The sequence below is a fragment of the Phocoena sinus genome, chromosome 21, assembly GCF_008692025.1.
Source record: "Phocoena sinus isolate mPhoSin1 chromosome 21, mPhoSin1.pri, whole genome shotgun sequence".
Classification (NCBI taxonomy): Eukaryota; Metazoa; Chordata; class Mammalia; order Artiodactyla; family Phocoenidae; genus Phocoena; species Phocoena sinus.
Window position 1 is genome coordinate 19,344,854 of NC_045783.1, and position 27,166 is coordinate 19,372,019.

The following is a 27,166-nucleotide window of genomic DNA, read 5'->3' on the forward strand; positions in this document are numbered from 1 at the left end:
ACATGATTTATTCAAAATTCCAAGAAATGGTTCAATAAAAGAAAAGCCGGCTTAAACATGGTGTTTAAACATGAGTCATTTCAAGTAGTGACAGATGTATTTACAGTATTTATTTATAATTACACACAGAGCTGTGGCACTTCTCACAACATACTAAACAAACAAACTTCTAAGAGGCAAAACGGCCCAGATTTATAGAAACTCTTTTTCTAAGTAAGTATAATTGATATTTCCTGTTTTGATTTTAACAACTGAAATGTCCAGTACTTCACTGCTTTCATTAGTTTGGAAATTTAAATTTTTGTAATTAACTTAACTAGAATTTTATTTATCTATTTACTAAAATATTCATGCAGAAAAGGACATGATTCATAAGGGTACATACAGTTCAATGAATTTTACATGAGCATACCCTTGTAACCAACACTGAGATCAGGAAGTGGAATACAGTTAGAAAAACAGGTGTCCACTGATGCCTCTTCCTAATCATTACCTGCATAACCCTCCAAAGGGGTAAAGATATTTTTTTGAAAATGCTGCATCACAGAGTATGTGTATACCAGGCTTTTGTGGACTAACCAAACATGTCTCAGAAGTTTCAACCAAATTTACACTCCAACTAGCAGTGTTTCAGAGTTCTGGTCCATTCACATCCATACCAACAACTGGCATTATCTCTGCATGTGTGTGTGTGTATGTTCATCTTGGCTATCCTGGTAGAGGTATGGCAGGCCATACTATAGTTTTTGTTTGTTTGGTTTTTTTTGTTGGCTGCATTGGATCTTCGTTGCTGTGCATGGGCTTTCTCTAGTTGTAGCGAGCAGGGGCTCCTCGTTGTGGTGTGTGGCTTCTCACTGCAGTGGCCTCTTGTTGCAGAGCACGAGCTCTCTAGGCATGTGGGCTTCAGTAGTTGCAGCTTGCAGGCTCTAGAGCACAAGCTTAGTAGTTGTGGCGCACGGGCTTAGTTGCTCTGTGGCATGTGGGATCTTCCCAGACCAGGGCTTGAATCCGTGTCCCCTGAAATAGGCAGGCGGATTCTTAACCACTGTGCCACCAGGGAAGCCCTATACTGCAGTTTTATTTCAGACTATCCAGATGATTGACAAAGTTGAATATGTTTTCATATGTTTACTGAAATTTGAACGTTTTGGTAAAGTACCCAGCAAGTCTTTACTCCTCTTTAAAATTTGATTATCTGACTTTTGCTTATTGTTTTCTAAAAGTTCTTTATATATATAAAATAAGTAAGTATACACATAGCAAATAATCTTTACCAAGCTTGTGACTTGCCTTCCTTTTCATTTTCTTAATGATATCTTTTGGCAAACAGAAGTTCTTAATTCACTGAAGTTCAGTTTACCAGTTATTTCTTCCATTATGGTCTGTTTCAAGAAATCTTTGCCAATCCAGCAATCATAAAGATAAATACCTATGTTTTCTTCTAAAAGTGTTAATGTTTACATCTCACACTTAGATGCACAACACACTGAGATTCACGATTCACCTTTTATTTTATCTGAGCTGTAACTGACATACAACATTATATTCGTTTCAGGTGTACAACATAATGGTTTGATATCTGTATATATGGGGAAATGATGACCATAGTAAGTCTAGTTTAACATGTGTCATCATACATATTTATAGACTATCTTTCTTGTGATGAGAACATTGAAGATCTATTCTCTTAACAACTTTGAAATATGCAGTACAGTACTGACTATAGTTGCCATGTTGTACATTACATCCCCAATAGTCATTTACTTTATAACTGAAGTTTGTACCTTTTGAAACCCTGTGCCCATTTCACCTACTTGCACGACGCACCCCCCCTCTTTGGTTTTGTTGGGGTTTTTTTTTTTGGGGGGGGGTTGCTCTTTTTGTTTTTGTCTTAGATTCCACATGTAAGCCTTTCTTCACTTGGTATTGGGTTGGCCAAAAAATTCGTTTGGTTTTAAGCACACATTCTTCAGTTTCACCAAGAACTTTACTGAATGACGTATTCACTAACCGAACGAACTTTCTGGCCAACCCAATATAATAATGCCTTCAAGGTCCACTTATGTTGTCACAAATGGCAAGATTTAATTTTTTAATGGTTGAATAATATTCATTGTATTTACCACAATGTCTTTATCCATTCATTGATGGACACTTAGACTGTTTCCATATCTTGGCTATTGTAAATAATGCTGCAATGAACATGGAGGTACATATATATTAGTTTTTTTGTTTTCTTCTGATAAATATCTAGAAGAATTGCTAGATCATATAGTAGTTCTACTTTAATTTTTTAAGGAACCTCCATATTGCTATTCCACAGTGGCTGTACCAATTTACATTCTCACCAGTAGTACATGAGGGTTCCCTTTTCTCCACATCTTCTCCAACACTTGTTATTTCTTGACATTTTAATAATAGCTATTCTTATAGGTGTGAAGTGACATTTCATGGTGGTTTTTATTTGCATTTCTCTGATGATCAATAATACTGAGCATCTTTTCACATGTACCTGCACCATCTGTTTCTCTTTAGAAAAATGTCTATTCAGATCCTCTGCCTATTTTTTAATTGACTTGTTTGTTGTTTTTACTACTGAGTTGTATGAGTTCTTTATATATCCTGGATATCAACCCCTTATCAAATACATGATTTGCAAACAGTTTCTTCCATTCAGGTTGCCTTTTCATTTTGTCGACCTTTGCTAGGCAGAAGCTTTTTAGTTTGATGTAGTCCCACTTGTTTATTTTTGCTTGTTTTGCCTTGGTTTTTGATGTCAAATACAAAAACTTATCACCAAGAACAACATCAAAGAGCTTACCACCTAGGTTTTCTCCTGGGAGTTTTATCGTTTCAGGTCTTACATTCAACTCTTTTATCCATTTTGAGTTAATTTCTGTGTACAGGGTAAGGGTAGGGGTCAAGTTTTATTCCTTTGCATGTGGCTGTCCAGTTTTCCCAATACCATTTATTGAAGAGACTGTCCTTCCCCAATGTATATTCTTGGCTACTTTGTCATAAATTAATTGACCACATATGTGTGTGTTTATTTCAGGGCTCTCTATTCTGTTCCATTGATCTGTATGTCCATTTTTATTCCAATGCCATTATATTTTGATTACTACAGCTTTGTAGTAAAGTTTGAAATCAGGGAGCGTGATGCCTCCAACTTTGTTTTTAAGATTGATTTTGCTATTCAGGGTCTTTTATGGAACCATACAAACTTTAGGATTTCTTCTATTTCTGTGAATTTTGATAGGGATGGCACTGAATTTGTACATTGCTTTGGGTAGTATAATATTTGGTAGTTATGGCACTGAATTTGTACATTGCTTTGAGTAGTATAATATTTGGTAGTTAATGTTAACAATACTAGTTCTGCCAATCCATGAGCATGATATAACTTTCCATTTATTTGTATCATCTTCAATTTCTTTCATCAATATCTTAATAGGTTTTGGTGTACAGTTCTCTCAACTGCTTGGTTAAACTTATTCCTAGGTATTTTATTCTTTTTGATGAATTGTAAATGGAATTGGTTTTTTAATTTCTCTTTCTGATAGTTTGATATTAGTATATGGAAATGCCACATAGTTCTATATATTGATTTTTTTTAGCCTGCAACTTTATTGAATTCATTTACTAATTGTAGTAGTTTTTTGGTGGAGTCTTCAGGGTTTTCTATATACAGTATTATGTTATCTGAAAATAGTGATGGTTTTACTTCTTCCTTTCTGATTTGGATGTCCTTTATTTCTTTTTCTTGCTTAATTGCTCTGGCTAGGACTTTGAATATGTCAAATAAAAGTGGTGAGAGTGGACATCCTTGCTTTCTTCCTGATCTTAGAGGAAAAGCATTCAGCTTTTCACCACTGAGTACCATGTCAGCTGTGGGCTTGTCATGTAGGGCCTTTATTATGTTCCCTCTATTGAGAAATCTTATGATAAATGGAGTATAGAAGCTAGGTGGTCACTCCATGTACTGGATCTTCACATTGAGGCTTACTGGTGACTTTATAATAAGCAAAAAACTCAGACCACCACATTCAAATGCAAAAAAAAAAAAAGGCAGGTCCATCTATGAGTAATTTTAAAATGTTCTTCAAGTTTAGTGAGAACATTATCTATCCTCCTGAAGGAAAAATTAAGAAAAATACACCCTAAGAAGATATTAATTCATTATATTGTTGCCATACTCCTGACCCAAACTATAATACACAGAAATAACGGACATACCTATCTTCAAATGGGCAAATGATTCAATTGCCTGATGGGAAAAACTTTTTATTCAAACAAATATTATCAGCAATTGTTTGCTTTTCACTTGGAAAGAGAACAAAATAATACGCCACAGAGATCGTACCTTTATGATATTACAAAGTACATAATTTTATTCAAGAAAAACTTGAAAGAAAAAGGAGCTTATTCCACTCTATTTGAAGTCAGAGCTGCCCTGACTTCAGAGCACTCACAAAACAATACATTTCTACTGATACACCATAATGTATAGACACCAAAGAACCTTTCAGGAATTGTGAAAATTGTGTAATAATATATATTAGTTTTTCATAAAACTAACCTAATTAAACTGATATAATTTCTTTGAGACAGAAGAAACATTAAGGTATGTGAATCATCCTATAATGCAGAGCATCAGTGTTAAAAGGCAGAAAACAGCTTCTATCCTACTGAGATTTACTGTAATAATAAGGTTTGGGTTATTAGACCTTTTAAATGATGTTTTATCTGTCATGGTTTTACTCGCAGATTCTTAGGATGTTTTTCTTTGTGTCTTTAATGAATGTAACTACTCCTCACACTCATATTTCCGGTTTGAAATGACAGCCATCTCTGAAGAGAGCATTAGCCTTCCATGAAGCTCTGCATTTAAGGGCTACAAAACATAACATTTTAACTCATTTTGATATTCCTAGTCAACATTTCTTCCTGAAGACCATAAACTATATATCTATCCTACACTCCCTGAAGTTATGTACTGGTGTAGTTCAATACTTTACTCAACCATTCTGCTTTAAACTCACCATGAAGCACGTACTGTGTATGCTTATTGTCCACCATCCTCCATCTTTAGGGGGTGGAGGAAGTTTGGAAAGCCAAGTTAAACCAAAACAGAACCAATGTATATTCAGCTCCATAAGCAATCATCAGTACCTATTAAATAGTAGTTGACAAGCACTTTTCCCCTTAGGAAGCATGAGACCAGGAAGTACTTACGAATACTCCTTTACCTATTTTTTTTTTTTAAACTCAAAACAGGAAGCTCCAATATCTATGTATGTTTCAACATTTCCATATGTTACCTCCCCTGTGCCATTGCAAGCTTTGTCTCTATCCTACACCTAAAGCACTATAAATAGCCTTCTCTCCCAGTATACACTTCATTCTTAATCCTGTGAGTCATAAACAATAATATGAATATGATAATGAAAAAGAAAAAAATTACCAGCCACAGAATACAGTCTAAGTAATCCCAGAAGTACTTCTGCACAGGTTCAGTGGTAAGACACAACTGCTAATTGGAGGTAGACTTGTTCTTTACTAAGAAGTGAGCATGTGGCTAGAAATTCTCTACCGAATTGTTTTTCTCATTATTTTCCTTTTGCATATAATTGTTTTCATTACAGAAGTGGTCTGCTGTTGTATAGTTCATTACCATTTTTATTTTAGGGGCTTTCATCAGAGTTTCTACAAATCAGATGACAAGACTTTGCCAAAAATTATTTTAAAATATATTCTCATTTCCAAAGGAAAATGGGATATTGGTTGCTTTTAATAGATGTTTAGGAATCTGAATAAATGGTTCAGCATTTTGGATAGCCTCTTAACTTTGTAAGGCTATCCCAAGAATAGGATTTAAAAAAAGACTGGAATTGAACAAATCCAGTTTTTCACTTAAAAAATCCAGTTTTTCACTTAAAAATAGTTTTTCTTTATAAACAAAAATCAAGTTTGGGGTGGTAATGGTGACTATCAGACAGAAAATGGTAAAGGAGATTCAAATTATTTATCTGACCTCATTGTTTAAGTGACTCGAATAGTTTCATAAGCCATCAGCAGATAAGAAAAAAACCCCACAAATGAACATTTTATATTCAGAGTAGTTTTCAAATGTATTGTTTGAAAACATGTCTGTTCTCTGCATCCTGTTACTGACTTCTGAAAGGCTGCCACTGGGGAGCAGATATACCTGCCCAGGTTTCCTTCTCAAGTATGTGTTTGTGAATGTTAGAATATCTTCTGTTATGCCAAGCACATTAGCTTTCAAGGATTCAAAGAAGAAAAACAAATCTCATGATGTAGCAGAGGTGCAAGAAAATTGATTAGGCATTTATCTACAGTCCTAATGGCTCACTGCATGCCCTGGGTTAAACATCCGGCGTACGAGACACGTGCCCAGATTTAGAGAACCCAGCACTATGAAAAGAATACAGAACTTGAAGCCAGACACACACACAGAATCAAATCCCAGTTAACCATTTTCTAGCTGTGTGAGCTTCTGCAAATTGAGTTTCCTTGTTTGAGGATAATACAAATTCCTTTTCATAGTTATTATAGGGAATAAGCATATAAAACATACCCCAAAAGAAGGAAGCGATGCAGTAAACGGTAATGCCTGTTATTACTAACTTTCAACAGTAATTCTGGGGCTCTTCTCAAGGAGAGAGAATAATAAAGGCATGCTAATGTCATCTGAGTCCACTTCAGCCACAGGATTACATCTTAAGTAGACAGTTTTTTAGTAGACTGAAACAGTGACAAAATTTGGTATATTGATGTTGAAATACTAAAGGAGTTTTAACTTTCCAACAACACTTTGAAAGAAGTGCTGTATTTTTACCAAGAAACTGGGTAGTTTTACTGAATGAAGCAACCTGAGCAAAACCCAAAATGCTTTGAAACTTAATGACTATGGTGACTGAGATCATCCATAGTATCCAGTTATACTAAACAGAGTATAAACTAATTAATCTCAATTATCAAAAAGTGAGAAAATATTAAGACACTTTCCTTGAAAACTCTTATCTTCCTTACTCTAAAAAATCCAAACTTCAAATTTGTACTTCTCTGTCTACCACAAAGCCATAGAGGTTCTCTGTGAATTTCTAGACTCTAGCTATTATTGCAGATGATGGTGCTTTAAGGTGATTTGCTTGGGCTGCTTATTAGTCTATCCTATCACATCCAACTCAGTCATAAACACCACTAATTCTTGGTTGAAAAGAAAAATGGAAGGATGAAGGGCTATTGCAAGAAGGCAAAAGGAACAACTGACACTTAGCATATACATTTGTATGCATATATATTAAAGTTTCCTCTTTTGTTACTTTTATTTTTAAGTACCATTACTTTTCTTCTTCCTATTGGGAAAGAGACTATATTTTCAATTATCTATTGAAATTGTTTACTAATGATTTTGGGGGACTGACTTTGAATTCAGAAAACTGTTCAACTCTAGTATTAATTTCATTATTGGTTCTCCATAAATTGTGATGAAATTTCCATATGGACAATCATACCATAGGCAAATCATATCTTAGGTAAATCTCTTTTTTTACACTTTTTTGTTCCCTGTATTTCTTTTTCTGTTCTTAGGCTTTGACTAAGACCACTAGTAAAATGATGAAAAGCAGGTGATTGTAGGCATCATTTTAAGTTATCACTACTAAAATATTTGCTAGAGATTTTAAGATACCCTTAACCTAATTAAGAAAGTTCACTTTCTTAATTCATCATGAATTAGCTAAATTTGGTTGGTAACACATTTTCAAAAAACTTTTTGCTTCTATGTTCATAAGCAGCATTTGCCATATACCATGGCATACCCTGAAGGTGGTGAAAGTAAGCCTTTGTGACAGCTACTGGCACGTGCAGAAAGCCAGTCAACTCCGCAGGACAAACTAGAGCATTCAGCAACACCCTAGGGAAAGTGAGCAAATGGGAGGCTATCAGCACCCAACCTAGCTTTACAAGATTGAGAGAAAGGATACAATCTTGAGTATGCCCACAAGACGGAACAGGCTTATCCACAGAAAAGATCCGAGAAAGCCTCAGAGTCCCTAACATGACTGAAGAAAGGAATTTCTCTCCCAAAGCCACCTAATTTTGGAAGAGGTACACTTCTTCAAATATGAAGAAAGCAATGCAAGACTTCAATTTCAAGGAACATGACACCATCAAAGGAGTACAATTTTCCAGTGACCAACTAATAAAGAATTCAAAATAGTTGTTTTGTCAATGAGCTACAAGAAAACACACAAAGATAATTCCATAAAATCAGAAAAATAATACATGAACAAAATGAGAAGTTTAACAGAGAGATAGGAATCAAATAGAAATTTGGGAGCGAAGAATATGACAAATAAAATGAAAAAATGCCACAGAGAATATCAACATCAGATTGGATCAAGTGGAAGAAAGAATCTGTAAAGATCACTTGAAATTATCCAGTCAGGGGGAACAGAGAAAAGAATAGAAAAGAGTGACAAAAACCTACCTAAACTATGGGATATCTCTAAAAGGAAATATCTGTGCATTACTGGAGTCCCAGGAGAAAAGAAGACAGGGGCAGAAAGTTTAAGAAATAATGCCTGATGAAAAGAACCCCCAAAACAGAATTAAATCTGAATTTTCACAATTAGGAATCAAATACAACTGTCACTGAACAATATATTTTTAAAAATACGTATACATATGGATAATTTACATAAAGGTCTTTATAAACATAGGAAAAAGTCAAAGGATTGCTTTGCTTATTAGAGGTTATCCCTAGGGAATGTCCCTTCCTGGTGTAATTAAAATTGAGGGGAAAAAAAAGATAGTTTTTAACAGCAGTAAAGTTACTAAAAAGTAGACTTATTTTCAAAACTACTCTCTCTAAGCATATTTGCTAAACACAATCACGTGAACAATCCTGCCCTAATTTATTTTCTCCACTTTGCAAAATACTGTTCTCCCAGCATAGTACCACCAAATTTCAACCCTAAATCATCTTCTCCAAGATACACCCCCTTAAGACTATCAGTGTATTTCTCAGCAGAAACCTTGCAAGCCAGGAGACAGTGAAAAGAAGCATTAAAAATGCTACAAGAAAAAAAAAATGCCAACCAAGAGAACTTTACCTGGCAAAGTTGTCCTTCAGGGATGAAGGATAGATAAAAACTTTCCCAGACAAACAAAAGGTAAGAAGTTCATCACCAATCGATTTGCCTTACAAGAAATACTGAAAAACATTCTTCATGCTAAACACACTGGTAAAGGCAAGTATATAGTCAAATTCAGAATACTCTAAAACTGTAATATGGTACTAGAAAACAGTTAATAAGATAACATTAGTAAATCCTTATCTATCAAAAGTTACTTTAAATATAAATGAATTTATCCAAACAAAAGGCACAGAGTGAACAAATGGATAAAAAAGAAAGACATAACTATATGCTGCCCTCAAGAATCTCACTTCAGCTTCAAGGAGACAAATACTTTCAAAAAAGGGGATGGAAAAAGATATTTCACACAAGTGGAAACCAAAAGAAAAAACAGAGTAGCTATGCACTCATCAAACAAAATAGACATGAAGGAAAAAATGATTGCAAGTGACAAGGTAAATGAATAAAATAAAAAATGAAAGAGGAGACATTAAACTCAAACTACAGAAATACAAAGGATTATAAGAGACTACTATGAACAACTGTATGCCAACAAATTGGATAACCTAGAACAGATAAACCCTTGAAACACAAACCTATCAAGACTGAATCATGAAGAAATAGAAAATTTGAACAGACCTATAACAAGTAAGGAGATTGAATCAATAATTAATGACCTCCTAACAAAGAAAAGCCCAAGACCAGATGGTTTCCCTGGAAAATACTACCACATATTTAAAGAAGAATTAATACCAATCCTTTTCAAACTCTTCCAAAAAATTAAAGAGGGAACACTCCCCAACTCATTGTATGAGGCCAGTATTACACCGATACGAAAAGATAAAGCTACAGATCAATATCCCTGCTGAATATACATGAAAAATTCTCAACAAAATACAGTAAACCAAATTCAACAGCACATTAAAAGAATCATACACCATTAAAAATTAGGATTTATCCCTGGGATGTAAAGATGATTCAACATCTGCAAATCAATCAATGAGATATATCAATTAACAAAATGAATAAAACTCACATGATCATTGATGTTGATATAGAAAAACCATTTGACAAAATTCCACATCCTTTCATGATAAAAACTCAATAAATCGGGTATAGAAAGAATGTACAACAACATGATAAAAGCCAGATACAATAAGCTCCCAACTAATATCATGTTCAACTGTGACAGGCTGGAAGCTTTCCCTCTAAGATCAGGAACAAGAAAGGGTGTCCTATCATCAATCTTATTCAACATAGTACTAAAGTACTATCTAGAGCAATTAGGCAAGAAAAAGAAATAGTGGATATTCAAATCAGAAAAGAAGTGAAACTGTGTTTGCAGATGATACGATCTTCCTAAAGACTGCACCAAAAAAGGGTTTGAACTAATCGCTGATTTCTTCACTAAAGTTGCAGGATTCAAAATCAACATACAAGGACTTCCCTGGTGGTGCAGTGGTTAAGAATCTGCCTGCCAATGCAGGGGACACAGGTTTGAGCCCTGGTCCAGGGAGATCCCACATGCTGTGGAGCAACTAAGCCCCTGTGCCACTGCTGGGCCCGTGTGCCACGACTACCGAAGCCCACACGCCTAGAGCCCATGCTCCACAACAGAGAAGCCACTGCAATGAGAAGCCTGCGCACCGCAACAAGGATTAGCGAAGAAAGCCCACACGCAGCAATGAAGACCCAACACAGCCAAATAACAAAACAAAATCAGCATACAGAATTCAGTTGCATTTCTACACTAATAATAAATTATCCAAAAAAGAAATTTAAAAATCATTTACAACAGCATCAAAAACAGTTAAACTCTATTCCTAAGCATTTTATTAAGGAGGTGAAAGATCTGTACGTGACATTCATGAAAGAAATTAAAGAAAACAAATGGGAAGTATCTTGTGTCCAACTATAGATATCCAACTACCTAGATTGGAAGAATTAATATTGTTAATATGTCCACACTACCCAAAGCCATCTATAGATTCAGTGCAATCACTATCAAAATTCCAATGGCATTTTTCACAGAAATAAACAATACAAAAATTCATATGGAACCACAAAATGATCCCAGATAGCCAAAGCAATCCTAAGAAAAAAAGAAAGTGGGAAGCATCACATTTCCTGAAATCAAACTATATAACATAGCTACAGTAATCAAAACAGTACGGTACCACCATAAAAATCACATAAACCAATGGAATAGAATTGAGAGCTCACAAATAACTAATGTATATGCCATCAATAAATATTTGACAAGAAAGCAAAGAATGTACACATCATGGAAAGGGAAAGGACAGTCCCCTCAATAAACAGTGCTGGGAAAAATGAATATTCACATACAAAATAATGTGAATAACTACTTCCTATCTTATACCACTCACAAAAATCAACTCAAAATGGATTCAAGATTTAAGTATAAGACCTGAAACTGTAAAACTCCTAGAAGAAATATAGGGAAAAAGCTCCCTGACATTAGTCTTCACAGCAATATTTTGAATATGACACCAAAAGCTTTTCATTTTGTTGATGAGCTTTATAGATTCCCTTTACTGCTACTTGAGCCAGAACCACAGATATCTTCTAGATATCTTTGCTCCACACGGCTCACTTTCAACTTTCAAGCTGAACTGAGTTTAAGTCAAGAAAAACCAAAATAGTAAACAAAAAATTATCAACCCTCAACATCTTCTAATTAGATGTCATTTTGAAAGCTGATGTTCTTACCTGATCTACCTGCTGACACTTTTTAAAAACATCAAATACTTGAGCCTTGCATTCTCTCCAGGTTTTATAGTTATATCACCAGGAGGAAAAGGTTGGCATATGTATAATGCCACCTTACCTATAAACAGAGTGTCATTTTTTAAAACCATGATTTCTGTCTTATAACTGAGTAGCAATAATCCTTTACATATTCTGTGACAGCACATAGTCTGCTATTGCATTTTGGTCCAAACTGACAATATCTGTCCTTTGAGGTACTAAATCTGTTTATATTTAAAGTACATAAGTATACTGATATATGACTGATATGATGGTATTTAGGTCTGTCATTTTTTAAATTGTACTGGGTTTCTTGTGTTTTACTCCTCTGTTCCTCCTTTTATTCCTCCTTTGTGTTAATTATATATTTTTAGTATTCCATTTTAATCACTATCTTAGCTTTCCAGCTAATCTCTTTGTATTATGTTTTCAATTGTTCCTCTGAGGATTACAATATGTATCTTAAACTCATCCCAGTCAAGTTAAAGTTGATATTGAACAACATCAGGTAAAATATAGGAACTTTTCAACAACATAGCTCAATTTATCCTTTAACATGCTATTGTCATGCACACACAACAAACCCACCAATCCATCAATGCAGTGTTATATTTTGCTTTAAACAGTCATATGTCTTTAAAATATAAAAAGCAAAGAGAAAAATATTAACCCACTATAATTAGGAAAGCTCCATTTTCTAGTAAGAATTTAAGTCTCTTTGCATAATATAGATATTATGCTACCATTTGTATTATTTTACACCAATATTTTTAATTAGTATAACTTAAATGTCACATATATCACTGAATATATTTTATTTATATACTGTTCACATTTCCATTTTATTAGCTAATTATTTTTTTTTAATTTAGCACAATCATAAAGGGAAGAAAAATCCTTTTAGTACAAACTGAAATAGGATCATGTTCACCTGGATTCTCCTAATAGTATCCTAACCAGGTTTCCTGATCCCAGACATACCCTTCAATTGATTGCCCACTGCTACCAAAGTGATCATTCTAAAACATAAATGATGTCACACACTCTAGGAAGCCTGTCATGACCTTCGTCACTCAAGATTAGGTGACCTTCCTATGATATTTTGTGCTTACCTCCATCACAGCATGTGTAACATTACACTGTATTTGTCTTCTGATTAGCTTGTATCCCCACGATGAATTACGTACAGGTAGGGTCTATGTCTTACCTTTATACCTCCAGTACCTAATAAACATCAGGAACATAGTAGAGACACAAGAAAAGAGTTGCTGGATAAAAACAACTGAATGAGTACATTTCCAATTGCTTCAGTTTGTAAGAGTCTCCAAACTACTAATTCTTAGTATATTTCTAAATGTATTCAACATACATTCATTTGGCACTTGTAATATGCCAAGTACACAGGGAAAGACATTACATTTTAAAAGTGAAATGAAGAAGGAAGATAGCACAGTCTAGACTAACTGAACTTAAATTATATCACCTTCAGTCCTAAAAAGTTAATTCCTCTCATCCAGACTTGATTGCCATTATAGTAATAATCTGGCTCATTTTGTTAATATTATACAACTTATACCATTACACAAAGAAATGGGGTAAATGTGTTAACATACCAGAGATACCATGGCCCAACCAGTCTTGTTATAGATGAACTCCAAGTTGTTCCTTCTTAAATACAGCAAACCACCCACAAGTGACACTAACAAGGCCAAAGCAATGGTGCCAGAGTAGTTGGGTGGTCTGAAGACACGAATCTGCAAGAATACAATGAAAGTTTTCAAAGTTAAAGAAAAATATTAATCTTTTTCGCTGAACCATATTCTAGTCCTTCCAGTCTTTTAACACAAATAATTCAGAAAGGTGTCACCTTACTTTTCATACCTGGAAATAACGTTCCTTTTGCTCTTTATGAGTCAAAAAATACATGCCTTAAAACATCATGGCTATGTAACACGACTTGCTCTTAAGGTGCTTTTAGGTGAATACAGTTAAATATATGCAAAACCTACTTATATTCATCCCAGAGCTGTTCTGGTTCACCCATGGAACATGGAATCATCTGGTAAAAAGTAGAGGTGAGATGGGGGGTATAATACTTGTATTATTTCAAATTGGAACTTTTTAAAAGGTTTTTTTTAGTAGCTTTATTGAGCTATAATCCATATATCATACAATCCACCCTTTGAAAGTGCACGATCCAATTTTTTTTTTTTTAGCATATTCACAGGTATGTGCAACCATCACCACAGTCAGTATCAGAACATTTGAATCACTTCAAAAGGAAATCCCATACCCTTTAGCATTCACTCCCTTATTCCTCTCACCCTCCAACCTTAAGCAACCACTAATAAATCTACTGTCTGTCTCTATACATTTCCCTATTCTGGAATTGCATATAATATGTAGTCTTTTGTAACTGGCTTCTTTCACTTAGCATCATCTTTTCAAGGCTCATCCTTGTTGGAAAATGTGCCACTGCTTCATTCCTTTTTATGGCTGAATATTCCATTGTATGGATATCACATTCTGTTTATCCATTAATCACTTAATCAGTTGATGGGTATTTGGGTTGTTTCCACCTTGTGGCTATTATGAATAATGCTGCTATAAACACTCTTGTACCCGTTCTTGTATAGGTGTATGTTTTCATTTCTCTCAGGTATATACCTAGGAGTGGGATTGCTGGGTCACATAGAAACTCTATGTTTAATGGTTTGAGGAACTGTCAAACTGTTTACCAAAGTGGCTGCACTATTTTGCATTCCCACCAGTGGTGTATGTGGGTTCGTATTTCTCCATTTACTTGCCAATGCTTATGACATAATTTCTTGATTCTAGCCACCCTAGTGGGTGTGAAGTGGTATCTCACTGTGGGTTTGATTTGCATTTTGCTGATAACTAATGATGTTGAGCATCTTTTTTGTACTTACTGGCCACTTGTATACTTTCCTTGAAGAAGTGTCTATTCACATCCTTTGTCCACTTTTTAATTGGGTGGCCTTTTTATCGGTTATTATGAGTCCTACATATATACTAGATACAAGTCCCTTATAAGAAAAATGATTTGCAAACACTTCTCCCATTCTTGCGTTGTCTTTTCAGTTTTTGATGGTGACTATCAAAGCACACAGACTACTTTTTTTAAAGTAGCTGTAATTGAAAATCATAAACACAATTTCACAGATCTTGGTTCCAGTAACATTCCCCATGAGAGGAAACCAAGGCTCCTAGGAGAGATGGCTAACTGAGCACGGGGTAGAATAGATGTGTAGATACAAGATGATCCTGAGACATATTATGTCAGAAAGTAAGAAAGTGTTTAAAAGAAAATGATGGAGACATGTTACAAGGACAGGGAAGCCAGCATGAAGGGACACCCACTAGTCAAATCTAGAACAATTCTGGCACCAAAACATTTAGGCACAGTAATAACTTACAAACCACTGGAGGAAAAAAAAAAAGCAATTCATGAGTCTGTACCAATGAATGAGTAAGTGATAAAGAGGGGAGGACTCTTGCTTACAGTAGAATGCTATGAGCCAACTAGAGATATGGACAAAGTGCTAGAACTGGAACATCATCATTTTGCAACCATCATGATAAAATCTGGATCAGGCAAGGTTCATCAATGGATGCTAAATATTGACAAAATTTTGATGAGGAGTAAGATATTTGCATGATCTTAAGGTGTCTCCACATAGATAGCTTACTAATTAGAAAGTGGCAGGGGGAGAATAGTAATTACATAATGGAGAAATGAAAGACACCATGATAAGATGTTCAAAATTAACATCACCAATGAGGGACAGAGGGCATCATGGGCTATACATGTAGTTAGAACAAAACATGACCTCTGTGGTATTGTGGTCAAGAATGCATTAGCAGAATCCAGTCAAAAAAAAAAAAAAAAAACATCAGGTAAATCAAATAAGGATCATTCAGTTCAAAAAGTGCGAGAGGATTATATTCTTCAAGATGTCAAAGTTTTAGATAAGTTGGTTAAACAAGGCTAAAGGACAAGTAAATGTAATACCTAACTCTAGGCTGGATCTTGTACTGAAGGTGGGAAAATATTATTAAAGGATAGTATTAGGTCAACTGACAAAGCTAGAATATATACCATAGCTCAAATAGAAATATTATACCAATGTAAATCTGTGAAGGTGATAACCATACCATCTTCATGTATTTCTTAGGAGATGCAATTCACCTTAAAATGGTTCAGAAAAAGACTGTGTGTGGGTGTGTAAGCATGTGTGGAGAGACAGGGTGGGGGAGAGGTAAGAGAATAAGAATGGCAAAGCAAAAGTTGTAAAAAGTCAACATTATGTGAATCCTGATAAAGGGTATACACTGGAACTATTTATACTATTTTCATCTGTGGAACTTTTTAATTTGAAATTATTTATAAATAGATCCACATTTGTTAATATATATCTACTAACAATGTATAAGTATGATAATAGGTTAGAATCATTTCTGATTAAAATTTAGTATTTCTTATAAAGAATTAATAGTACTTTTCCATATTACCTTTAATATTTTGTACCAAATAAATGATACATTGTAGAGCTGAATATCTGCCAAAACATTTCCAAAAAACTGATGAGTTAGGAAGTAAGTTTAGCCACCGAAATATCATTAATACCTATATTATTTTATTTACAATGACGGTAGTATAATATGAGAGACGTCTTTCTCAACTGAGAATAAATGTGTTTACACCTTATGGTAAAAATCAATGCTTCTGAATTACTTCTAAGGTAAATATAATTTTAAAGTAGCTGGTTATAATTGTTCACTGTAGAACATTCTGGTGACATTAAGCGCTCCACACAGACATGAACTATCATCAACATTTTTGTTCATTTACTTGCTGAATAAACTGTCTATACATCTACACTCATATTTATGCTTTATAAAGACTATTTTTCTAACCTACTTTTTCACTTGTTATACCTTAAGCTTCTTTCTACATCAGATATTCTTGCAAACCACTGTCTAGACTCTGGCACATTTAATTAGTCTCTTATTTTTACACATTTGATTTCTTTACGATTTTTTCCATTAAAATGAACATTTAAAAATTTTTTCCTATGGTTAAGAATTTAAATCATTCCTGATTATATCCTTAAGTTAAATTCCTTAAAGTGGAGTTATTAAGTTAAATTCCATAAAATAAAGACATGACACATGCCATTAGAATAGTTACACCAATTTATAGTCCCAAGCACAGTATATGTCAGTGGCATTTTCTCACATGGCTCATGAAAAAGTGGGTATTATCCCATTTTTATTTGCTCAAAGGATAGTTAAAAATTATACATCTGGCTTTTTAATTAGAATTTCTTTGATTACTAAGACTGCTGAGCAACAGTCAGTGTATTTTTTAGCCTGTGAAATTACTTTGTGCCTAGCTTACGTATTCTTTAATGGTTCCCTGATATTTTAAGAGCCATTATTTTAAAAACCATTTAAATTCACCTAACTCAAAGTTGAACTTACAGCTATCAGATGCAGTTTTCCTGAAGCAAGGAGAAATGTTCCATAGAGAAATTGAAAAAAACAAAACAAAAAAATCCTGTGGCCTTATTACAATGTTCTACCAAACCACACTAATTAGCCTGTTATTAAAACTGGTAGGGAATATGAACATACATGAACATCCGTTCTGTCAGCAATCCACTTTGCTAGTTGCTCAGCTGCAAATCCAATTCTTTGAAGGTCAAAAGTATCAGCTCTCTTGGGTCTGCCTTTTGGAGGAAAATGCATAAATGTAGGAGCAGAGTTCATGTTGAGCTGTAAAACATGAGATAAAACATACTAAATACAATATCCCACCAATCTTCATATATCCTTCATCTGACATTTTATGGGGTTTTTTCCTGCATGAATTCTGGAAAGATAGCGTTTATTATGAAAATCCAAGTGGCTTTCCAGAGCTTAACTACTGTTTTTAGTCATCTTACTATATTGTTGGATAGAAAAGAACTTAGGGATTAGGCCAAGCTTGCCGAACCTTCACATTTAACATACATCATTCACGTTCTCAGCTGCATCATCTATTTCATCGGCCATTTCCATCTTTATTTTCTAGAATTCTACAACTAAAGAATGAAATGATTCAAAGTGCAAAATAGAAACGCTGTAATTTGGTGGTACATGGAATGTTTTCACTTCTTAAGCAGTTATTAAAGAAAAAGGACCGGCATTTGATGAAAGATATATCATGTAATTAATTTCAAGTATATTGACTTCTTTGTTAAAACTTTAAAGACTTTTGTTCAACTCCATTATTTCAACTGTCTCAAAATGGTTATATCTCATAACTATTTTCTAAAGGCAAGCTCCATTTGAAAAGTATACTGACTAAAACACTACTCTAGTATAAACAATATCATATCTAAAAACAAATATGAGGTTAATTTGCATTGAGGAGTAAACTGCAAAACATACATACAGATTAAACTCTTGCTGCCCGAGAATTATGAAAAATGTTTCAAATGAAAGGCAAAGAGATTTTTGGCCCTGACTTCCAATATATAGTTCAGAATTCCCCAATAATGAGAATAAAAAGCAAACTGAAGTAACAACAAACATCAGATCATGCTTGCTGTCATCAAGGTAAAGATACAGCAGTACCAGCTGTGGGCCTGCATGTTACGGACATTTAGCAATTTTTATTAAATTGAACAGAACACAGTCACCAATTCCTCTCTTCCCTGTGATTTCTCCCCCTCCACATTTTGTTCATGTGTTTCCTGACAGATGCACAAGAGATAGCTACAGCCAATATGTAAATGTAAGATTCAAGGGAGAGGAAGTCCCTGCGTTAGGACAATCAGAAACTCCACGCTAGGACACTTCACATCCTAGAATTTTAGAGTTAAAAAAATACAATTCAAAGCTTTCATCTTAATTAAAATGTACAAATTCCCAAGGCTACACAAAGCAGGGTACAACACACTCCTGACTGCTAGTGCACAGCACCTTCTAACACAACATTAACTTGTTGGCCTGCTGTCAGACACTTAGCCTCAGCCATCACACGGGAATCACATATAATTTACTTTCCAAACAAGTCTCCAACAAGCCAGAGATTGTCAAATTTCTTCACTTGTTCTTAATATCATATCCAGACACCACAGCGACAGTGCTTTAAAACATCAGTTTAGAGAGAGTACTTCAACAAAATGCGATTCAGTACTTAGCAAGAAAGAAAACATACGCATTAAGAACCTTTTAGTAGTTCCCAAGTAAAACAAAATATACACTTCGCTATTTTTGTAGATTATAATTCCCCATAAAAATCATTAGCAGCTATAACTTTTATGCAATGCTGCATTTTAAAATGAAAACTCTCATTGCTAAGCCAGGGGCTAGGTTTTGGAAAAACAAAGCAGTGCTGTGTTTGGAATTCTGCCGATTCAAAATTAACCTGAGGAAATTTTTCAATTAAAAACAATCTTGACTTTACTTTTTTTTCTTTCTTAATAAATTTATTTATTTATTTATTTATTTATTTTGGCTGTGTTGGGTCCTCATTTCTGTGCGAGGGCTTTCTCTAGTTGCGGCGAGCAGGGGCCACTCTTCATCGCGGTGCGCGGGCCTCTCACTGTTGCAGCCTCTCTTGTTGCAGAGCACAGGCTCCAGCTGCGCAGGCTCAGTAGCTGTGGCTCATGGGCCCAGTTGCTCCGTGGCATGTGGGATCCTCCCAGGCCAGGGCTCGAACCCGTGTCCCCTGCATTAGCAGGCAGACTCTCAACCACTGCGCCACCAGGGAAGCCCTTGACTTCAACTCTTACACCTATGCCAAAGTTTAAAAAAATGTTTAAAGCATATAAAAGAACTCAACAATTATATCTAACAATATATCTATATGTTTATATACTGGCAGCCTATATAGTCAGTACCTAGCACAAAGGAAGGATTACTTTGTCCCATAATTTTGTTTAGTTTTCTTTAATTCGAATTAGCTACCAACATTTTAAAGATAGAGAAATTTCATATAAAAATTCATTATTTGGGTCTCTACTTGAAAAACAGATCTAGCTCCACTAGCATGCATTTCTTCGCTAGAGAGAGAGCTGAGCTGCATCTCCCTCACTGGGTCGGCTGGTCCTGTCCAGTCCGCTGTAGCCCCACCCATGCCAGTGAAACCAACGGTCAGCTGCATGGCATTCTGCTGATTTTATTTCTTACAGCAGTTAGGAAAAAAGTGAAATTTGAGTGTTTCCATTAAATATTTATTTTTTAAAAAAAGACCAAGAAAGATTTTGTTCTAATAAAGATAGGACGGAACATATTTAATTATTCAAGTGAAGAACTAATGTTTTTAATATACTAAGTATGTACATAAACAAAGATCCCATAATGAAACTAAACTCATGTAACTGGTTTCCCTCATTCAGCTTCCACGCCTGGCCAGGGTAGATGTTTGGGCTTGAAGCCTCTGCTCTAGCAATCAGACTGGACCTGGGTGACTGTTTTCTAAGATGGCAGAGAGGATTCATGTATATACTGCATGAACATATATATTCCTGTATATACCAAATGCTATATATATAGCACTACCATCTGATGATCTCTAAGGCCAAGTCTCCTGAGATTCTACACAGACGTATAAATTACATGAAAAAATATTTGGATGTTATAGTACTGTAATTTACCTTTACAAGGTTATTTGAAATTACACATTTATGTTTATGTGTTTTTCTTTATTTTTATATTATTAGCTCCCTAGTCTATAAGCTCCTTATGGGGAAGAACTATGTATGTTTTTCTCACCAATTCAATAATACTTCCTGAATAGACGGACAAAAGGAAACATGCCCAAAAGGTAAAATAAATTTATAAGAAAAAAATAAATGAAGAATACTAATAGGAAAGCCCAAGAGTAAAGGGTATTGAAGGCAAAAAGAGAGAATTTATTCTATTCAACTAGAAACTGTCAAAGAAGAATGAATTATCAATCTGGAAGCAAGTAAGCAGAAACACTCACTAATGGACCATTTACAATTAGCTTGAGTCTTTACAGAACGAAATACTTTTCCACGACATGGTAAAGAACTGCACCAGAGTGTCACATGTGAGAAAAATAAAATAGACCAAGATACCCAAACTAATCAATGCTGGGTATGGCACTAAGTTTTACATTTGAAAGGCATGATCAAGTAGTGATAAATACAAGAAATTAATAACTGCAGGGTAACAGCAGGGATCAAGAAGCCAGACAGCTGAGCTCAAATTCTATCACCATTTTATTTTATTATCTCCATATACTAACTCTGTAACCTTGCACAAGTGATGTTAACCTCTCCATACCTTAATTTCCTCATCTATGAAATAGAGATAAAAACAACATATTTTGGGCTTCCCTGGTGGCGCAGTGGTTGAGGGTCCGCCTGCCGATGCAGGGGACACGGGTTCGTGCCCCGGTCCGGGAAGATCCCACATGCCGCGGAGCGGCTGGGCCCATTGAGCCATGGCTGCTGAGCCTGCGCGTCCGGAGCCTGTGCTCCACAACGGGAGAGGCCACAACAGTGAGAGGCCCACGTACCGCAAAAAAACAAAACAAAACAAAAAAACATATTTCTCTTTGGATTGTTATGAAGCTAAATGAAAGAAAACACACGAAGTACTTAGAAGAGTCCTTGGACTTATAAGGACTCAATGTTAGCGATGATGATGTAATCGTGACAAATTCCAATAGGACTGGTATCCTTATAGAAAGCAGGACGTGAGTCCCATTGGGTGAGGGTCCCATCCTTATGACCTCATATAATTTTAATTACCCCCTTAAAGGCCTTATATCCCCCCAAAACAGCATAAAGGTTAAGTAAAACTTACACTGAATCTTATATAAAATTTCACAAATTTATGCAAAATACCACCCAAACCACACACAATATATCAAAATAAGGCTAATGCATGTAAACTGCCACTGTATGCTGACAATCACACTTCCTCTATAATGGAAAAGTCAAAATGTGTTGATTCACTAATGGCAAAAACTATGTACTGATAAAGGTAACATTGTAATTATTGTAATCATATCACATAATTAATAACTACTCATTGCATGCACTGAATTGTATTTTTATCTGGCAAACAGAGCTGCGGCAATCTTAACTAACTCTATTAAATATGTTATTAAAATAAAACTCTTTTACCTGCTGAAAAACATCTGTTCCCTCATCGTAGTCCACCATACTGAAGAAGAGTTTGTTACAAAAAGCAGAGGAATAGCGCCACGAGTTAGCCAGTATTTGATATTCTTCGTTAGCTTGCCTGATAAGGATAATGGGACAGAGTAGAAACATTATCAGTATTGAAACATTAACAAAGCTATTAATAAAACAGGTAATTCTGGGACAAGAGTTGGTCTGTTTTAGTATGAACTGCAAGCTAAGAGTAGATTTTATAGTTTAAACAGAGGTAAAAAAATAGAATATTCCATGACGTAAAAATTATACAGAATTCAAACTTTATCGTTCGTGAATAAAGGGTTACTGCATCACAGCCACACTGATTCCTTTACTTACTGCTATGTTTGCTATTACACTACATAAGGGCAGAGTGGAGGAGTTCTAATAGAAAGCGTGTGGGCAAAAAAGCCCATCCTGACCCTTTAAATAAGAAGCCCGACAACTCTTATTACAGGGGATAAAATCATTTTGTGCCATCTCCTATACATATAACTTAAATCTTCTGATGATTTTCAGTAGCAGGCATAGAACAATTTTTAAGAATTTTGGAATTCACTTTAATGGAGAAATAAAAATCATGGATATATGTTTTAAAACTGTAAATACAGTTGTACTGCACCTTTATATATTCCATCTATCTAAAAATGCATTTACATTCACACCTAAAAGTAAGCAAAAATTTGAGTAGCTAAACCAAATGCCACAAACAAGCTCTTCTCTAAGAGCATATTTACTCCTATTTTGAATTTGTTTCTACTGGACATTTTGTTGATATGCCAGGTACTAAAGCTCTATATTTAGGTGAAGGCAGGGAGTGGAAATAAAGAAACGGTGTTGCTAGAAGGATGTAGGTATAGTCATGGAAAAAGAAGCAACAGTGATTGCTAAAACTTTAATTTTAAAAAGAGGGGAGGGGGCTTCTTCCATACGGTTGACTATTCACAGGAGATCTGGGGAGTCTCTCCCAAAAGAAGTATAGATATAAAAAGGTATAACCCCACAGTCACAAAAAGACTTGGAGTGGAGTCAGCAGCAGATAAACGAGTTCAAGAACTATCTGGAAAACATAAGGCTAGTGGAAAAGTTTTGATGGAGGAAGTTACAATCCCAGAGAAGACTGAAGTACAAGGAGAAGCTAGGAAAAATACTGGATTAGAAGCAGCAGAGATGCTGGCTCTGAGATTTCATCCTGCTAACGAGCTAGCCTATTACTGTTTCATGGATGCTGCCAGAAGCCCTGAGACTCCTGGGTTAGAGACCTTATGGAATTTATTCTTCGTGTTTGTTTGCATCAGTTCCCCATGCCCCCAAGTTCATGGGGTAGCACAAAAGGCCCTTCCTGAATACCTGCACACACAGTTCACTGTGTTACAGGACAGCCATACTGAGTTTGGAGGACTTACTGTTTTTATAGCACATGATGATAAACCCCATGCTTTGTTCAGTGAAACAAATAATGTCACTCCTTAAGGCTTGTCACCGCACACACAACCCTTGGCATTCTTGGCATGCCCAGCAAGAACATGCAGGATCATCAAAGCCCATGGCAGGATGATCATACTGTTGCTTTTGCCAACAGTATTCACAAAAAAATAACAATGCCATATATAAAAAAAAAAAGAGCAAGGAAAGTAAAAGAGCGAGCACTTATAAATAGAAAATATGATTTCTCAAATGAAACACCAATATTAGTAGATAGAGTTAAATAAAATTCAAAGAACAAAATGGACACAGGTGGACAATATTGGTGGGAGGAAGGAGAGAGGTACCTAGGCATATAATCCAATAAGCCCAATCTTCACATAGAAGGAGCCCCAAAAAGAGAAGAGACAAAGGAAATTTTCTGGAAACACAATACAATTAAAGGAGACTAGGTATTCAAATTAAAATTACTTCCCAGGTTCTGAATAAGAGGAATAAGAAAAGACCAACATATTGTGATATTTTACAACACTAGAGGCTGGCAGATAACAGAATAACGCCTTCAGAGTTTTGAGGGCATGTTATTTTCAATCTAGAATTGTATATCAAGCCAAACGATTAAGTTTGTAATAAACACGTTTGAAAAAATGTAAGTCATATGAAATTACCTTAGGCTATAATTGATAGAAATGGTAAAAATGAGAGTGTGATAGAAGAACTGTAATGAAGGTAAAAGGGCAACTAGAAATATGATGCAGTAGGCAAGGTGGAAGATGTGTAAGAAAGCTGTGATCCAACTACGAAGCTATGAAATACAAATCAGGACAGGAATTTACTTGGACTTCAAGATGAAGAGAACCAATTGTAAGCAACCATTACAATTAGAAAGAGTGGCACGATGCCCAGACTATCATTAAGGCACGTGTGGTCCTGCGACAGGAAAAACAACAACAAAATGAATCTAAAAGGCAAGGTCCAAAGAAGAAGAAAATTAAAATGTATCATAATCTTGATTGCTAGGTGATGGGAAAAGGCAGTCATTTTGAACATTTTCTTTTGCGTCAGGGAGGGGGTCATAAACAACAGCACTGTGGAAAAGGAACCATAATAAAAACCTACTACTTTGTAATTGATGCTATTTCTGTAGAAACAATAAGTCAACCTACAGACAGAGCACAGATGTAATGATGGTTACAGTACAGAAGGTAAGAGCTATCAACTATGACAATACAGGATTGGTAGGTAAAAGGGAGGAAGAAGGTGTACTTGCTAATCTTCGACTTAGGGAATCAAGAGATATCACTTAACACTTATGAACAAGAAATAGAAGAGTGCTATTTACTGTTTAAAATAATAAAAACTATGAAAATGGTAAGGGGTGAGATGAGTTAAATCCTCACCTATTAGAGCCAGAAATGTAAAGATCAGGTCTACTGCATGAAATATATAAGACTAACACTTAGAGGTATGAAAAAAACACCAGAAGAAAAAAACACAAAGGAATAACAGTGATTGCCTGTGGCTAAGTCTGCAAATAAGTGAGTGCAAGGGCTAGGGACATTCTAGGCCCTTTTTTATTAACAAGGAGCACATAACAGTGCTATGATTAAAATATATTTAAGTGGGCTAAATATGAACAAGGCTATAATCTGAGGTCACTTAGCATAAAGACCTTAAGGGCACGTTTTAAGACAGCACAGTACAAAAACCGACCACTGTAAAGATCAGCCTGAGACTGCACTGTGCTCCCTAGGCAGAAAACTATATTGTATACATTCTGAATCTGTTCAAATGAAATAATTACAAACTTTCAAAACTTTGGTGGTTAAATAAGATTTAACCTGAGCACCTAATAGCAAGAAGTGAGCTAATCTCCAAGGTCTCTGCTTTCATGGAGTTGACGTTTTAGTGAGGAGACATATAATAAACAACCAAATAAATGAAAATCATTAAAAGGTAAGATATACACTGAGAAAAAAAATTACATGGAATTGTATTACAGAAAACAATGGAGGATCTACTCAGATGACGCAGTCATAAAAGGTTTCTCAGATGAAGCGACACTAATGGTCAAATCCCAAGGATGAGAAAAAGCCATCACTGAAAAAAAAGAGCTGGAGAACGGACATTTCGGAGAGCAGGAACAGCAAGCACGAGGGCTGGGAAGGGAAAGACTTCAAGGTACTGGAGAGATGAAGCTGTGATGTAAATGGGAACATGCTCTCTGTCTCCTGGAGGGATACACGCGGATTACATGGTTCACACCCTCCCCTCATCTATTTAAAACAGTGCCTCACGGCTCCTCTTCGAACCCTAAATAAAAGCAGAATTAGGACCAATATGAGCCCTAAAATCTGAGGTGATTTTTGTCATATGGAATATAATGTTACAGGTAATTATTCATCATTGATTTTCAAAGAAAAAATGTATAGTAGTGTCACACGGTGTATTGGCACTGATGATTAAGTAGATCTGAACATCTCTGTACTAATGAACCTTAAGAGACCAGTGCGGCCTTAAAAAAAACCGTTAAAACGATAGCATAACAATTAAGAAAGCAGTTTATTTTTACACAAAAGGACATCTTACACAAAAGCACATTTTAACTTTTAAAATGAAACTTAGGGAAATGGCACATCTGCAAAAACTGGCATTCTTATGATAATGATGCTCTGAGAAATGAAAATGCTTCATTTTGAAAAATACACAGGAAAAATACTATCGAATTTTAGTATTCAACATCTGAGTATAGTATCTTATGGAATGACGTAAGACTGGGATAATCTTGAACTTTTTTCCCTTATAATGTTATAACCTACCCCAGACCTATTAGAATCTACTAAGTATACATTCATTCACTCATTAATTCACTCCACAAATATATATTAGTGCCAACAATGTGTCAGGTAATGAAGGACTGAATAATAAGTTCAAGGGCCCTGACTTCAAGGAGAATACACTCTAGTGAGAAACTGATGCCTCACACAAGTATACACAAAATGTCAGACAGCTGGAAATACTCTGAAGAAAATAAAACGAGAAAATGTGATAAGTCGTATTGAGGGGTCAAAGAGGATGAATTCATTTTGCCTTCAAACTCTGTTTTCTACACCATCCACTTCCTCAGTTTAATTTCCTAGTAATCAACTGTGGGTTCTATCCTCTGTTCCAAAGTCCTAAAGAGTTCCCCACTGCCTATATAACGAAGACCATGGGCAGAAGAGAAAACAAGAGCCTCTATCCCCTGGCCACAATTTACATCTACAGTCTGTATCCGCAGGAACATACCACATGCTCAAAGGGTCTCTCCGTTTTGTGACACCCTGTGTTCATTCTTTAAGCTTTAAATCATTAAATCCTCTGCTTAAAATGTCCTCCCTTCTTTCAAAAGCTTGCTCAAAAATGCCCCTCCCTCAGAAGCCACTTCAATTCTCTATAATACTTCGGGCAACTGTCAGAAATGGAAATTCTCAGCTGCCGTGCAGCGCTGTTTATTTTATGCATATACTATTCTGCTTATGCGTACTATGTTTATGCAGTGATTGTCCAGAATAGGTATTTAATAAAGCTTTGATGATGAATAATATACTTTCCTAAAGAGTC

The 27,166-nt window shown here is 35.3% G+C and overlaps 1 protein-coding gene across 3 annotated transcripts in view; it reads right to left on the bottom strand.

The window, feature by feature from the left end:
• Positions 1-27,166, bottom strand: part of TUSC3 (tumor suppressor candidate 3) — a 195,659-nt gene that overhangs the window by 84,154 nt on the left and 84,339 nt on the right. For all 3 annotated transcript variants that reach the window (XM_032618595.1, XM_032618594.1, XM_032618596.1), the window contains 3 exons: positions 22,106-22,223; positions 17,592-17,732; positions 13,547-13,687 (listed from right to left, as the gene is read on the bottom strand). In XM_032618595.1, the coding sequence (XP_032474486.1) occupies positions 13,547-13,687; positions 17,592-17,732; positions 22,106-22,223 (400 nt within the window). The remainder of the gene's footprint in view (positions 1-13,546; positions 13,688-17,591; positions 17,733-22,105; positions 22,224-27,166) is intronic.